General features: G+C 46.9%; 1 protein-coding gene across 1 annotated transcript in view; it reads right to left on the bottom strand.

The window, feature by feature from the left end:
- Positions 1–17,500, bottom strand: part of zc3h3 (zinc finger CCCH-type containing 3) — a 40,859-nt gene that overhangs the window by 1,152 nt on the left and 22,207 nt on the right. Inside the window, exons 4-11 of the mRNA XM_083671990.1 lie at positions 17,271–17,421; positions 8,706–8,848; positions 7,449–7,530; positions 6,829–6,984; positions 6,621–6,690; positions 4,703–4,834; positions 1,780–1,943; positions 1,415–1,575 (exon numbers count right to left, since the gene is read on the bottom strand). Of these exons, the coding sequence (XP_083528116.1) occupies positions 1,415–1,575; positions 1,780–1,943; positions 4,703–4,834; positions 6,621–6,690; positions 6,829–6,984; positions 7,449–7,530; positions 8,706–8,848; positions 17,271–17,421 (1,059 nt within the window). The remainder of the gene's footprint in view (positions 1–1,414; positions 1,576–1,779; positions 1,944–4,702; positions 4,835–6,620; positions 6,691–6,828; positions 6,985–7,448; positions 7,531–8,705; positions 8,849–17,270; positions 17,422–17,500) is intronic.

Genomic DNA, 17,500 nt, shown 5'->3' on the forward strand with positions numbered 1-17,500 from the left:
TACCAATCAATCATCGCTTGAATGCCACAGCCTATTTAAGTATTGTTGTTGACAATGTGCATCCCATTGTGGCCACAATTTACCCATCTTCTAATGGCTACTTCCAGCATGATAATGCTCCATGTCACAAAGCAAAAGTCGTCTCAAACTGGTTTCATGAACATGACAATGAGTTCAGTGTTCTTCAGTGGCCTTCCCAGTCACCGGATCTGAACCCAGTAGAACACTTTTGGGATGTGTTAGAATGGGAGATTCACAGCTTGAAAGTGCACCTGAAAAGTCTGCAGGAATTGTGTGATGCAATCATGTCATCATGGACCAGAATCTCAAAGGAATGTTTCCAACATCTTGTGGAATCAATGCCATGAAGAATTGAGGCTGTTTTGAGAGCAAAGGGAGGCCATACCTAGTATTAGGATAGTGTTCCTAATAAAGTGTTCGGTGAGTGTATATGCCCACTGGCCAACACAGGAATAATCAGGGCTCCCCTCTACAGAGGCAGAGAGGAATAGAGAGAGAGGGAGAGATACAGGGTCAGGGCAAAGGTCATGGTTGTTTCCTAGAGAAAAGAGACGAAATAAGAAACAAGACAGACTGGCCGCAAAGTATTACAGATAGAAAGAGAGAGAGACTTATCTTATTTTTTCTTTGCAGTCCGCCAATTCATCACATTTAGGAAATGACATGGTACAACAGTTAATTGCATAATAAAGATCGAATAATTAAGTTTTGGTTTCTATGGCAGTCATTGAAACAAGCACCACAATGCACCATTTGGTACCAAGTGTCAATTCCTTTTTTCCCATTTTGTTTTGTTTGTACACAATATTTTCGTAAATAAATAGTCAACCTTAGTTGATGCTGTAAAATAAAGCGTTACGAAGAGAGAATATAAGAGGTAGAAAAAAGAGAGACAGGGAGGGAGAGTGAGTTTGGGTGTTGTAGTGTGAGTTCAGGGATTGAATGTTGCTGCATAACTTGACAGTGAGACAGAGCGAGACAGAGAGAGAGAGAAAGTGTGTGTGTGTGTGTGTGTGTGTGTGTGTGTGTGTGTGTGTGTGTGTGTGTCCCTATCCGATAGGGAGGGGCAGGGGCAGGTGGGCAATAGAGGCAGGGGGACATGGGGGAGGGAGGGAGGGAGGGAGGAAGGGAGCCCCTGTCCTAATCTGTCAGTCTGTCAACAGAGAGCTCAGCTGTGCCTCTCTCTCGCCCAAAATCTAAATATTATTACCTCCGTTCCGTAAGCATTATTACACCTCCTCTAAGCATTATTAGACACATTTTACATCCCTGCCTACTGCAATCATTATTATCCCATTATATGAGTCACATAACAACCACAATCATTATGTCCTCCTCTATTCATATTTTGAATCACCAAACAATAATCATCACCCTTGAACAATTCCCTTACCTGTGACCTCTGACCCCTCTGCTGGGGGGGTGTCTGGTGCGTCTGCGCCCTCTGGGGAGCTGGAGAGAGAGATGAAGGATGGGAGCTTGTGAGGATGCGTGGTGGGCGTCCCTGGATCTGCCTGAGAGGCCTCTCCTGGGTCTAGTGGGATGAGACTTGGCCTGGAGGAGGGACAGAGAGACCAAGGTGAGACAACGTGGGTGACATGGTTTCATCTGTCTAACTTCTACACATCTGTCAACACAAACGGATGTCTATGTCTCTTTGTGCACCTCATCCTCATTGTTGTGTGTATGGTTAATGCGCATTAGTATACATATCAGCATTGATGAGGTTTTTTTGCACATTGCCCTCTGTCTCCTGACCTCTTCGGGGTGTCCTTGGTGCGTGCTCTTTTGACTGGGGTGGCGGCCGGGTTCGGAGCTGTCCGTTTGGCTCGCTGGCGGTGCTGGAGTTTACACATGGAGCCACGAGGACAGGAACCAGTACTGGAGAAGTCTGGACACACCAGGGTGTGCTTCTTCTTACACTGGCAGACGAGAGACAGAATACACTCAGAAAACACGCACGCACGCACGCACGCAGCGTTGCGGCTATCAAACCAAACTAGATTAGCTGTGTCATAATGATCATGACAATCAGTTACTGACCACGCTAACCTAATTATGTTTGATAGACATCTGGAGGCAGACTGCAGCGGGTTGATGTGTGTTGTAAAGTATTGTGTGTGTATGTGTGTATGTGGGTGTGTGCGTGTGTTTGAGAGTGCAGTGTGCGGATGTCATTTTAAGAGCATTTTGCATGCGTGACTTTACAGACTGGAGTGTGCGTGCCTACAATGACAGTGTATCTCTGTGGGCGAGAGAGTGAGAGTGTGTGTGACAGTGTAAGATGGGCGTAAATTGGTAGCTTCATTCTCCGAGAGATTCGATCCCTCCCACCTGTCAGAAAAGCTAATTATACTCACTATGGGGTGCAGGGTGCGAGGCGTGTGTGTGTGTGTGTGTGTGTGTGTGGAGGGGTGAGGGGTGAGGGGTGCAGGATTGGGGGGCAGGAGCAGGTTGGTCCAGAAATAGAGCAAGGATGGGGGGCTGTGTGAGGGGGGGGGGTCTACAGCTCGAGTTTCCGGGAACAGTGTGGACTCTTGGTCACCCTGTGGTGCAGCCTGCCAGTCAGCCAGTCAGCCAGCCAGCCAGCCAGCCAGCCCTGGCACCTCTCTCCCAGATGGGACACACCAACCCCATCCCCTCCCTGTTCCCACCCCATCTCCCACCAGAGACCCTCTCTCCCCCTCACACCCATGTCCCTTCACCCCAGGGGGGCATATCAGGTTAGGACCAGCTCACTTTCAACTTTTTGAAGTCAAACGAACACACCATCAAATGCATGAGAAGTCTTCCTTTGTGATAATGTAAGTTTCTCATCACACTGGGTAAGCCAACGGTGATGTGTATTGTGTGTGTGTGTGACACCCTTACATACACACTGATGCACTGCTATTTGGCTACATACACAAAATCTGTCTCTACTACGATTTTAGTTGATTCTACTTCATGAGTAAGGTATAATATTTTAGACCCTCTTTTAGTCCCTCCTAATCCATGGAGGTCAATGTATGTGTGTGTGTGTGCGTGTGTGTGTGTGTGTGTGTGTGTGTATGTGTATGTACAGATGTAAGAGTGGTAGACTTTGGACTTGGAATGGAATGAGAACAGCAATTCTCCAATGTAAGGAACAGAGAGTAAAGGGGAGGGGGGTGTGTGGCTGTAAAAAAAGACAAGTCCACTAACTCCCTGCAGTCCCATACATTCCCATTTTCATAAAAAACTGAAGAGAGAGAGAGGCGAGAAATGGAAAAAAGCTAAAGTGGACAGAACATCTTTATTCCACACCAAGTTAACAATTTTCCACTTGATTTAAGGAATGCTGGGATGTCTCTGGGGCCTATTAGAGAGCTCTCTGCTGGGCCCAAACCAGGAAGAGTCAGCACATTTACCATTACAGAGAGAGAGAGAGGGAGGGAAGAGAGGAAGGGAGGGAGGGAGGAGGGAAGAGGGGAGACAAAAAAGACAGAGAGGGTAGTAGAGAGATGAGAATGGTGGAAGCAAGGGACCCATAGAGGGACCCAAGAGGAGGGAATGAGAGAATGGAGCAGAAGAGAGAAAGGAGAATAAGAGAAAAGACAAGCAGAGAAAGACACAGAACGAAAGTGGTGAGGCAGAGAGAGAGAGAGAGAGAGAGAGAGAGAGAGAGAGAGAGAGAGAGAGAAGAGAGACCGACACACAGAAAGAGGGTGTGAGGGAGAGACAAAGCAAGAGAAGAGGATGGTTGATAAGGAGCAGGGTGGGTTAACCCCTGAGTTGCTGGTGTGTCTGCCTGCCTGGCCCATAGTGCCATCCTCAGCACTTTTCCCATCTATAATTACTGCCTGCTATCCATCACAGGGCCGCCAACCCCGCGCAGCGCTCCACACACACACACCGAGGAAAATCACAGACCTAAGCACTTCAGCTAATAGAATAAATATTAATATCCCCTTTGTTTTATATATCCTCATTTCCCACACAATATTCAAATGAGGCCTGACAGTGTGAAAAAGCATCTGTTTCACACACACACACACACACACAAAAACAACAACAGAAACAGAGAGGGGAGGTGGAGGGAGGGAGGGAGGGAGAAGTAGAGTTGGGGGTGTTTGGGGTGGATATGGGGCCAGGGTGTGGGTGTGTGGCATGTTTGGGGTTATGTGTGGACGGGCTCCATTACCCTCCTAGTCCTCAATATGTCACTCAGTCACTAGAGTAATGTCACTATGGACAAGCACCCCCGCAGCTGTTCCTGCCTGTGTGTGTGTGTGTGTGTGTGTGTGTGTGTGGGTCCATTTGCAAACCACTTGTTTAGCCGGACTTTACCACCTTAACCACCAGAGCAAAACCCGTGAAACAGCACCTAACATTTTGACCATATCATCACAGTGATGTATCGGCCTACAGTAATGTGGGAAACTTTGCACCAAACAAATGCAAAATGGCTCACATGCATTTTCCCTGCGGTCCAACAAGAGCAAGTTATTGTGCCTGTGCTCTTATGTACAGTACATTGTATACACTATGTGTGTGTGTGTGTGTGGGTGGGAGTGTGTGTATGTGTGTGTGTAATATATATACATGACATATACAAGTTTATATACACAATATACAGTATATAAATGATTTGAGGATGCACTTTTTCTACCTTGGGGTAGTAAGCCCCTGATAATGTCCTGACGTGCCTCTGTGTGTGTACCTTTTCCCCCTGAGGGCAGTAGCCCTTGATGAAGTCCTGACACACGGCTGCCTTGCGGGAAACGTAGACGTGACTGTAGGGACAGCTACTGTTATTACAGATCCCCCTCAGGAAGTAAGAGCACACTGGCATCTACAGAGGAGAGAGAGAGAAAGAGAGAGAGAGAGAGAGGAGAGAGAATATTAATAAATGTGGAGGGAATATAGCTGTGGTGTTAAAAATCCCGCCATTGGGCAAACAGAAGCCAATCAAAGTCGCATTACAAACATGACCCGCCTCCCACAACCTTTCACTGTGTCTGCTGTTAAACGGCTTTAATTGCAGTTGACAGCGGGAGAGTGAGTATGTGTGACAGTTAGTGTGCAGATTTGTGTATGAGATGTACTGTTTAGTGTGTGTGTGTGTGTGTGTGTGTGTGTGTGTGTGTGTATGAGACTAGTGCAGCCCAGTCTAAATATATCTGTGTGGAGAGAGAGAGAGAGAGGGGGGTGACATGGGTGGGTGGGGGGGAATGTGAGAGGGCGCCCATCTTGCTGGGATCGGATCAGTTCTACCTAATTAACTGCTACAGAAATATTTATCCAGGCTGCAGCTTGTCCAGCTATCATGATGTGTTTATGTGCTGGCTGTGTATATGGTCGCCAGGGCTGGGACAGAGGCGGGGACAGGGGCGGGGTTGGGGGGTAGAGGTGTCTAGTTTCGGGAGTTATTTCACGTGTACTCCCCCCCCCCATGGGGAGTACACGTGAAAGGGGAGCAGATTTAAAATCGGGCCGCTGTAGGAGAGGGGGAGGGAGGGGGGAGAGAGAGTGAGTGGGAGTGGGGGTGGTGGCAGGTGGGGCCCATGAGGAGGTGATGTTGCCCCTTTAAGACAAACGGACAGCTGGGCTCTCAGCACTCTGGGATGGCAGCATGACGACTGCCACAGGTGCACAGCATTGTGTGTGTGTGTGTGTGTGGGTGGGTGGGTGTATGCATGCGTGCTTTGGATAGAGAGACTGGGAACCTGTCTTGGGGAAACAGCTTTCCTTACTGAGTGTCTACACTTTCCCCTATACAGACAGTCTTATTTGCTCTTCTACAGAACACACACACAAGACACACAATGTTATTATTAATTCTTATTATTATTACTAATAATTATATTATTATTATTATTATTAATGACACCATTTTCTGCAGTTTGTGGTCAACACACACTTTTAGAACCTTTTGTTTCAACCAATTATAGTCACTTTTCACTCTTAGGAGGAGTAACCAAACCAGTACATTGAGTGCTGATCATCATCTTTTCATTTTCTGAGGAAGCCAGTCTTTTCATGTTAGGGATGGCGGAGGCTCGAGGTGCATCCAACAACCAGAGGTATTTGTTATACTATGAGGGCTGAAGCTGTCATATTTGAAAAAGACAAGAAATCAACAAAGATATTGCTTTCAAAATAAGAGACAGCTGCACTTCTATCATCCTACTTATTCTGCTACTCATGCGTATTAATGGGGTACATGTTCAGGTGGGAGACCAACTCACTGTACCACTTTCGAGACAAGTGAAACGAGGGCGGGGTCACGTCACCCCTTCCCTCCACCCGCAGACCCACTCACCCCCAACCCCATCCCCACCCTCCATCCTCCGCCACCATCCCCTGCACCCCTAACCCCTAAATCAGGTCACATCTCTTGGGGGGGAGGGGCTAAGGCTGGATGTCTCTGCTGCCAGCAGGAGCACAGCGACAGGACAGCTGCCAAGAGCATGAACATGAATATCTACATCCAATTGCCTAGTCCCTATAACATCATATGACTCATAAAACACACCTCCGACTCAGAACTCAGAGACTCGACTCAGAGCCACATTATGTCCCCAAAATAGCCCTGGCAGTGTGAAAACAGTACAGTAGGTGTAAAACCACAGTCTTACCTTCTCTTTCGTCACCTTGTGGGAGAATGGACATGTCCCATCTCTCTGCTTACATGTACCCCTTAGGAACCTGTAGGAAACCAATGGGATGAGGCCTCAGATCACAGGACAGCCAATGGCAGAGCCTATCTAATGAAAAGTGTGTACTGTGTATGTGTATGCGATCTGTGCCCATGTGTGTATGTTACGGAGAGTATGCATGTGTTACCTAGTGCAGACAGCCACCTTATCCGGATCATGGATGTAGGGACATGTGTCGCCACGGTTACACTTGCCAAAGCGATTGTAGTACATACAGTACTGTTTCTGCTGCTTCTTCTGACGAGCGTGTCTTATGATGGCAATACTCCTCTGAACCGCACGGCTGAGAGAGAGAAAACACACAAGCACACACGCAGGAGGCCACAAACACATATTAAAGAATACATTGTTGTTGTTTTAAAAACATATGCATGTATGCATATGCATCTAATTATTCAAAATAACAACAATTGTGTACCATGACTATGCGGACGACACAACTATGAGGCTTTATGTTTGCCTCTGCCTTAAATAACTAAATTGCTGCTAATAATTGCACTCTGACCCTAAAATGCACTGTGACTTTAATTCTTTTTTATGTCTTTTATACTTTTTTTATTATTTTATTTTATGCTCTTTCCTTTTTATCTATTTTATGTAAAGCACCTTGAATTGCCTCTGTGTATGAAATGTGCTATATAAATAAACTTGCCTTGCCTTGCCTTGCCTTGCTTGGCCTGTGCTTGAGTGTGTGTGGGGAGTATGGATGATGAGGAGGAAGGCATACAGAAATCAAAAATGGTCTACCTGGCCACGTGACGAGTGCTGGAGGATCGGCCCAAAGGGGGAAAGGTGGCGGGGGTGAACTCCTGAGGACTGAACCACCTCCCTGGGGGGGGTGGAATCGAGAAGAAGAAAATACGTTGAAACAGAGTTCGGGAGAGAGGGCCAAAACAATTCCCCAGCACACGCTATTAATACACCATTGCAACTGAGCTCTGACAGGTAGGTGTGTGTGTGTGTGTGTGTGTGTGTGTGTGTGTGTGTGTGTGTGTGTGTGTGTCTGGGCAGATACTGCAATGACCTGATACTTTGTCTGTTTATTTATACTATATCATCCCAGAGCCAAAGCCAAACGTGACATCCAGTACAGTCTGAGAACATCATAAACACCATGTACCCAACCCGCCTGGGAGCAGGGGGTGGGGGAGGGAGGGAGGGAATGAGAGAGGGCTAGCGTGGAGGAGAGAGAGAAAGAAAAGGAGGGCTGATCCGATTCAGGCCTCTAATTTTGGAACACCTTAGATGTATGACATCCAATCCTCACCAAGTGTGTGATCTTACGATTGAAGCACAGCAGGATCTAAAGCCACTGGGCTGGAGACCAGGAGAAAATGACAAGTCAAATCACAGCTAACTGGAGATACCTGAAATCAAACCAGCTCTATGATGACACCAAAGACCTGTTCAGAGCAAGCTGGAATGTGTGAAGTAGGGAGATTATCGCTGTGTGTGTGTGTGTGTGTGTGTGTGTGTGTGTGTGTGTGTGTGTATTAGCAGGCTAGTCACAAGTTTAAGGGAGCAGAGCTCTTCAATTCCAGCCAGAGGTCTTGGCTAGGGGGGAGGGGAAGGGGGGGAGAGTTCTGTGTAGCTCTGAGCTTTAATCTGGAAGTCCAGTTCTGCTGCCCCTCCTCCTGCCCCACTGACAGATGACAACTTTATCATTTCAGATGGCAAAGCCACCCCATTCCCCCTGCCCCCCTCCCACCCACAAGCACTGCGTCGAAACATGAATACACACAATAACCTCCCAACATACACTCCCTCAATACAACTACCTCTTAAACGCGCAAACACACACACACACACACACACACACACACACACACACACACACACACACCCCAAATGATTGAATGCATTAACCCTTGCCTGTAATAGTTGGCACAGTGTATTTGTTTGGGGTGTGTGTGTGTGTGTGTGTGTGTGTGTGTGTGTGTGTATATATGTATGTAATCAGTGAGGTTTGGCCTTGGAGGTCATGAGGGTGAGAATAAGCAGTACCTGTTCTGTTGAGTGACGTGCTGGGTGTCATAGTGCGGGACAGCTTATTGGCTGACACTCTGTACAAGGACCCACCAATCCAGCGCTGTTGGGAGGGGGGGTGTCTTTCCAGGGGGGGCCGCAGACGGCTCTGTAGCAAGCTCCTGGAGGACGAGAGGGGAGGGAGAGAGAGAGAGAGAGAGAGAGAGAGAAAGAGAGTAGTAGAGAACCATTAGCACAAGTAAGGCTCTGTAAAGGTAAGAAGGTTTTTATATATATATATATATATAAAAAAAAAAAGATCCCATTGAGAAGTGGTTCACCGATCGTGTGTGAATACAGAACACCGATCACTTACCTGGTAAAGGAACAGTATGGATTGAAAGTAACCGTACAGTGATGGGAGGGTAAGAGAGGTGGGAAACTCACACATAGAACATAGAACATAGAACGGATCAACCTTTAGGATAACTCTTAAAGGAATGGTTGAAATGGAAAATGTGAATCTTCTAGGTGTATTCCAAAACATAGTTCAAACAACATTTAAATGGCAGTTATTCACCCGAGTGCACAGTAGAGTTTCCTCATGGAAAGAGTTGAGCGATTCAACACTTTTAATGTGCTCACTGCCCCACCTCAGCTCCACCCCTTCTCTGTCCGTCATCTACATAACTTCTCCACTACAGTATATCTCCTCTCCCACTCCTCTCCCTCTCCTCTCCCTCCTATCTTCCCAGTCCCTCCCTCCCTCCCGCCTCCTCCCTCCCCCCTCCATCCCCTTCTCTCTCTCCCTCTCATGTCACAGCACTCTGTTAAATTGCTCCTCTAATGGAAAGGACGGCAGTGTGGAAATGGAGAGAATTGAAAAGAGGAGAGGAGGAAATCAATGAGATAATAGGCAGGGCAGAGGGCCAGAGCAGGGAGGCTGCCCCCAACACGTGTGTACCGGCAGACACACACACAGTCACGCGCACACACACACACACACACACTTTATATAAACACATATAGACATAGGGCTACAGTATACACACACACATATTCACACAACATCCAGAAGGGAAGTCACCCTCTGTGTGTGTGTGTGTGTGTGTGTGTGTGTGTGTGTGTGTGTGTGTGAGTGTGTGTGTGTGTGTGTGAGATGTTGGGGGCAGGGGTTATGGCGATAAATTGCACTGTCCTGTCACTTCTATTTGGGGCGGATTGGGGCTGGTGTGCAGGGCGACGTTGGAGGTAATTTGCTGCTGTATTTCAGATGGCCTGGAAATGGCTTTGGAGCGAGAGTTCATGCCTCCTATTATAGAGAACAGAGAGGGAACCTCAAACACACACTCAACACTTAGATACACAATAACGGACACACACACTTACATGTAGCAGAGAGGTTGTGTGTGGCTTGGTAAAAGAAAAAGAGAGAAAAAAAAAAAATCACAAATCGCTGGTTACCTCTCACGCACCCAACCATACAGGCCATAACTCACCACAAGAGACACTCAGTTTCACAAATACAAGAGCAGTGGCTGCCCTACACAGGGCAACTGGAGCCAGGGGAGCCGTAATGGAGGCTAATGTTGGAGCCGTGACTGCCACCCAGGGAGGCTTAAACAGGAACCCCACAGCCAGGGGAGCTATAATGGAGGTTAATGTGGATATGACATGATCACTTAACATAGACAGCAGTTAACCCTGACACATGCTAACAGTGGGAGGGGAGGGGGGGCATGTGGAGTTGGGAGAGCCAGACACCTGATGAGAGAGTATGGCCGAAATGTTGCTGTGTTGGAGTGTGTTGTGAGTGTGTATTAATAGTACGCAGTATGTGACGGCTGTGTGTATTTGGTATGTGTGCATACTGTAGACATGTGTGGTTTGTGAATACAACATTTGTAGGGCTGCAACTATTGAGTATTTTGGTAACAGAGCATTCTTTGGATTATTCCAATGACTAATCGAGTCATCGGATTGAAAAAAAAACTTGCAAAACTTGCAAAACTTTGCTTTATTATTGAGAAAAAAATATAGAAATGAGGGAGGCAATAGCCTTTGCAGCTTGGAACCAGAACATGTCTACTTCCTGTTCTTCAATATAAAAATAAACTTTTCCAGTTTAGAAAAAAAAATGTAATTCAACACACTTCTAATCGAGATTTCTTTTTGTAATCTCATTATTTGAGTTATTAGATGAATCGTTTCAGTTCTAAACAGTGTGTTTATGTGAATGAGTGGATGTATGCATGCATGCATGCAGTTGGGAGTGTGTGTTTATAAAAGACTATAGTACTGGAATGTGAAATAGGCAGCTGTCTGAATGAGTTCCCCCTCAAGCAAAACACCATTACTGAACAACAGTCTCTCTGGGACCCTATCACCTCACCGACACACCACCATCTCAATGTAATCTCCCTGTTAATGAGACAGAGAGAGAGAGAGAGAGAGAGAGAGAGGGAGAGAGAGAATGAAAAGAGCAAAGTGATACAACTATCCAGGAATCAGAACGAGGGGAAATCATTGAAAGAGAGAAAGGATATATAAAGCAGTTCCCCCTCATCCCCACTCTCTCCTTGACCTGTTCCCCATGGTGTCCTTGACCCCCCCCATGGGAGATCTGTTATCAGAGCGCCTCCAGGCCTGTCCAGCACACAAATCCTCCCCTGCCAGACAGCATGCTCGTTTCGGGGGGGGGGGAGCCCTTTCACTGTTGCACCGATATACCGCTCTCTTCCCCTCCTGACCCGGGCCTGGGGGACATATCCTTTCCACTCATGCATCATCAGAATCGCCATGGTGATTATTTAATGGGACAAACGATGGGGTATAATGTGGGGAGGTGTGACTGAGATTTAGAGTGGCTGGTGGGTGTGTGTGTGTGTGTGTGTGTGTGTGTGTGTGTGTGTGTGTGTGTGTGTGTGTGTGATAGAGAGTGAATGATAGAGAGATAGACGTTGGGCAGTGGGAGATTTAGAGCGAGGCTAGTTTGACCCCACAGACCAATGTTCCGCAAAGAGCTTTAGGTGGTTAGAGGAGAGGAGGGGAGAAAAGAGAGGCAGAAGGAGAGAAAGGAGGGGGAGGGGGGGAGAAAGTAAAGGAACTCCCTTGTGAGTAGCTTCGGGGTCTAATACGTGTTTGCTTGCCTGTGAATTTGTGCCTGTGAATTTGTGTGTGTGCTGCTCTGACCATGCGACACCCAGATGAAGGAGAGAGCAATTCAGCACTACTACCGCCGTTGATGAATGATCTGACTTTTGTTGTCGTGACAGGGAAGAATTTGGAGGGTCGCGCGACTGCTCCGAATAATGCTGCTCTTGTCTATTTACCTGCAGCGAAAGCATTAGTAAGCTCATATTGGGAAACAGTTACCCTTGAAACAGAGCAGTGCAAAACAGTCATCTCGCTAATTTTCTACGGTGAGGATCGCTCTGCTTCAAGCAATGCAGTTCCAGTGTTCCTAAGCGCAGCCATTATGCATTTAAGACTATGAACAAGCCACCTCAGCTGTCTGAGAAGAAGGGACTGCATTGTAATAAAGCAACATAAATTATTGGAAAACAACAACAACACAACTGGGAGAGCAGTTGCATACAAAGGACAGCATGTGAAAGTCAGGGATGAGGGAGAGGGAGGGGAGAGGAGTGGAAGTGAGGAACAGAGGAGTAGAGGAATGCGATAAGGGAGGAGTAAAGGAACGGACCGGTGTACGAGAAGGAGGGATGAATGAAGGAATGTGTGTATAAGTGATGGGGGAGAGGAGAGAAGTGAAGAGGAGAGCATTGCTTCCTTTATTGCCCAGTCTCCCACATCCTGTACTGATCGATACTGGAGCACTAAACGAGATGAGGGCTTGGACTCAGACTCGCGGTTAGGCCAGGCCTTGTGTGTACGTGTGTGAGTGAGTGTGTGAGAGTGTGTGTGTGCGTCAACTTCAGTAACAAAATATGCAATTTGCATTTGAAGTGTTTGTCCATTTGAAGTGTTTGTCCATTTGACGTCATTCAGGAGGAGCACTGGAGAGTTGAGGGGATGATAGTGAACACGACGGAGAGAAGAAGAGAAGAGGTAGAGAGAAAGTGAGGGAGAGTCGGACAAGGACAGTCAGTCAAGAAGGCTGAGAAGGAGTGAAAAGAAGAGGAGGATTAGAGGAATTAAGAGGAATTAAAAACTGGAGAGAGGAGTGGACAGACAATCAAAAGGAAAACTAGAAGCACCAGAGAGACTCAAAGCAAGATGAGGGTTACATGAGAGAGGGAACCAGGGGGAAGAGAGAGAGAGAGAGAGAGAGAGAGAGAGAGGGAGGGAGAGGGGGGGATGGAGGGAGGGCTGGCTATAATTTATCCTCCGGTGCGCATGCTTTACGGCTTTCTTAATTCAACTCCTGCTACTATTAATGGAGTTAATGTTGAAATTATATCTATTTTCTGGTGGCGGCGGCTGAAATACGACAGCCATTCCCTCCTACCCAGACTCCCCCAGCACTCAATCACCCACAATGCCTATTACTGCTGACACCAGAGAAGCGCATGGCATGCTGGGTACGGGTCACCTCACTTCCCCTGGGCCTGGGAACTGAGAGGAGAGGTGGTGAGAGGGGTAGGTAGGATGGTAAGAGGGGGTGAGAGGGGTAGGTAGGATGGTTAGAGGGGGTGAGAGGGGTAGGTAGGATGGTTAGAGGGGGTGAGAGGGGTAGGTAGGATGGTTAGAGGGGGTGAGAGGGGTAGGTAGGATGGTAAGAGGGGGTGAGAGGGGTAGGTAGGATGGTTAGAGGGGGTGAGAGGGGTAGGTAGGATGGTTAGAGGGGGTGAGAGGGGTAGGTAGGATGGTAAGAGGGGGTGAGAGGGGTAGGTAGGATGGTAAGAGGGGGTGAGAGGGGTAGGTAGGATGGTAAGAGGGGGTGAGAGGGGTAGGTAGGATGGTTAGAGGGGGTGAGAGGGGAAGGTAGGATGGTAAGAGGGGGTGAGAGGGGTAGGTAGGATGGTTAGAGGGGGTGAGAGGGGTAGGTAGGATGGTTAGAGGGGGTGAGAGGGGAAGGTAGGATGGTAAGAGGGGGTGAGAGGGGTAGGTAAGAGAGTAAGAAAAAACATCAGCCCCACTTTAGTGACAAGTAGCCCATGGCAACAGTGAGTCTCTTTAAGGTCAACCATGGCCTATCCCTAGGGTTCTAAAGCTTAAGACTCTGGGAGAACCCCCACCTGTTCTCAATTTGGAGAGAGAAAAGGGACAGAGACAGGTGTGTGTGTGTGTGTGTGTGTGTGTGTGTGTGTGTGTGTGTGTGTGATTATTATGAGTTAGGGATGTTAGAGGGGGAAGATGAGCTAATACAATACTGTTATAGATGGGTTAAGACTAATAAAAGGTTCAGGGATGTTGGAGCTAGACAGATAGAGGTAGGTGGGGATGGATGGGGGGGGGGGGGGGGGGGGGGGTCCGGGAGAACCTGCTCTCTCAGGGGACCTGTCTTGCTCTGGTTACCCCCCCCCCCCCCCCCCCCCGCCCCGCCCCTCTCACCTCCCCATCTACAGACCTGATGATATTTCATGGGATGTCGCGCGGCTCAAATTGAAAATCCCTTGATGAATCAATATTTACTGCAGCGGCTAAATGAATAGTAATAAGTCACCACAATGCGAGCCCAGTACCAGTACCAGCCCCAGCCCCAGCCCCTCTGTTTCACCTAATCTGAATTACACAAATGAGCCACCACACACACACACACACAAACACAAACACACAACACACACACACACACACACACACACACACACACACACACACACACACACACACACACACACACACACACAGTGCTGCTTGAAAGTATGTGTTTTTTTAGTTTTTACCATTAAATCTTTATTTAATCAGAACCAGTCTTTTTTATCTGACATAACAGGTTTATATTTACCTATTCCATATGCTGGTTTAGAGGAAATCATGCGTGTAGGAGAAAAGCAGGTGCAAAAATAAGTGAACCCCAAGTTGCATTGGTTAAATCAAGTAGGTAAGTACAATCAGGTGGTCCATCAAAGGAGAGACCTTTAGGAAAGAGTTTGGGCAGGACTCTGATAAATAGATTTAAGAAACCTGGTCAGTTTTGTGTTACCCATATATGTGAATGCAAAACACACCATGTCGAGAGGAAAGGAGATCTCAGAGGACATCAGGAAGAGGGTAGTGAGAGCACATCAGTGGGGAAGACTATAAAATCATCTCAACAAGATTTGAGATCCATCAGTCCACTGTGAGGCAAATCATTTACAAAGCGAGAGCATTTAACTTGACAGCAACTCGGCCTAGAAGTGGACGCCCTTCCAAAATATCCCCAAGAGCCACAAGAAAAATAATAAATCAGGTAAAAGCCAACCCAAACATAACATCTAGAGATTTGCAGATCTCCCTTGCTGCATCTCAGGTAACTGTGCATGCTTCAACAATAAGAAGAACAGTGAATCGAAATGGCATTCATGGGTTGCTAGGAAGAAGCCTCTGCTGTCAAAAAAGAACCAAACTGCAAACTTTGCCAGAGACCACCATGAATTCTGAGGTATACCTGGAGATTCTTGAACAGAATGTCAAGCCATCAGTCAAGGAGCTAAAGCTGGGCTGAAGATGGGTCTTCCAACAAGACAACGACCCAAAGCATTCAAGCAAATCTACCAAAGAATGGCTCAGGAGAAAGAAGATTTGTGTTTTGGATTGGCCAAGTCAAAGTTCTGACCTAAATCCAATCAAGATGCTGTGGCAGGACCTGAAGCGGGCAGTTCATGCCAGACACCCCTCAAACCTCACTCAACTGGCTGAGTTCTGTAAGGAGGAGTGGGCAAAAATCCCTCAAAACAGAGACTGATTAGTGGCTATATGAGACATTTACTCCAAGTTATTGCTGCTAATGGAGGTGCCACAAGCTATTGGCTGAAGAGGTTCACATACTTTTGCACACAAGAAATCGTTTTGTTTTTGTTAAATAAACAATGAAAATATATATTGTTTTTGTTGTCCTCTATTTGGAATGTCTTTATTACGAATTGGGGTTTAGATAAAGATTTTATAAGTTCATTTTAATATTTTATACAAAAATAATGACCATCCCTGTAGGGTTCACAAACTTTCAAGCAGCACTGTACATACATACATACGTACATAGGTATATACGTACATACATACATACATACATACATACATACATACATACATACTATACCTAACAGGCACACACAAGGGATATTATTCTATACTACTAAACCTCAACTTTACAACTCAAGACTATACCTACATCTACACACTGACGTGTGTGTGTTTCTGGTTGTCTTATACTGTGTCCTTAGGTCCCCTAGTCTGTCTCCACAGCCGTGGAACTACGGGCCCCAGACACCTGGTTACACACAGCAGGTGGCGAAACGTAACACATCACATACCTTTTTCTACACCCTGAACCCTGTGTGTATGTGTGTGTGATTTGTGTAATCTCGTCCCGGCACAGCCCATTCTGAAGTTGGGGGGCGGGGGGCGGGGGGGGCGTAATGCCATAAATGTAAATGTAAATGGCGTGACAGGGTGCTATTAACTCACTACATCTTAAGAGGCCTTCAAAACCATCCTAATAATACATTTACCAACTTCACAACCATTATCCACATTCATAACCAGTGCAATAAAATCGTAATATTCTGTTAATAATCATCATCATAAAACATGAACTAACTCTGTTTCACGGCATTGAAGTCATGAATAACACATTAACTTTACGTCCATCGCCCAATAATGACCTCATCATAAACATTAATTAACTCCACGACCCCCAGTTATGACCTCATAACCCGTTCATTTCATCTGACAAGGGGGAGACGCTCATCTAAAACCCTTCCTATCAACTCACTGGGCCCCTCTGTCCTTCTCTGAATCTCTCCAAGAGGGATGAGAGAGAGAAAGAAAGACAGAATGGACACAGACGAGGAGAGAGGTGGAGAGATAAGTAAGATAAGGAGAGATAAGTAAGATAAGGAGAGAAGGAGAGATAAGTAAGATAAGGAGAGATAAGTAAGATAAGGAGAGATAAGTAAGATAAGGAGAGATGAGTAAGATAAGGAGAGATAAGTAAGAGCCCTATAAATCAGGTGTCCATTCTCACACATCCGGAGCTCTTATTAAGTAAATAAATTTAGATTTACTTTAGTGGACCCCCCCCAGTCCTCTCTTACCTGATTTAAAGTGAGAGAGCAAAAGAGGGATAGATAGATAAAGGGAGAGAGATAGAGAGAGACAGAGATGAGAGGTTGTAATGACATTAAGAGAACGCCCCCCCCCCCCCCCCCGCCCCCCCATCCCCCCCATCCCTGTCACCCATCCCATTCTGCGTGGTGTAAATTAATCTATGGAGCGCGCCGGTGTAAATGTTTTATTCCCAGGGGTTATCTACTGTGTAAAAATGAGCTCCATAAATTCTGCGAGGGTCTCTCCTCACGCTACACATGGCTGCTACATAAAAGACAGGGCTATCTTATAGGCTGAGTGACATTAAAAATGGAGCCACATTAAACCAAGCACCCAGTGTGTGTGTGTGCGTGTGCGTGTGCGTGTGTGTGTGTGTGTGTGTTTTACCTGGCAGACTGGATCCTCTTGGCTCTCCAAGAGAGTGCAGGGCTATAGTAGGGTGTATGTGCAGCGGCTCCGCCCAGGCGTGTCACTATCTTGTAGCGAGTCCTGAAGACCCTCTGAGAGGCGTGGCCACGCTGCGATGGAGAGGCGGGGCCTGAGGAGGAAGAGGAGGGTACGGTCAAGATGGCACACCCAAGGGAGATCCACAGAGACGCATCGAAACGTGTATGTAC

This window comes from Argentina silus (genome assembly GCF_951799395.1).
Source record: "Argentina silus genome assembly, chromosome: 6".
Taxonomy (NCBI): Eukaryota; Metazoa; Chordata; class Actinopteri; order Argentiniformes; family Argentinidae; genus Argentina; species Argentina silus.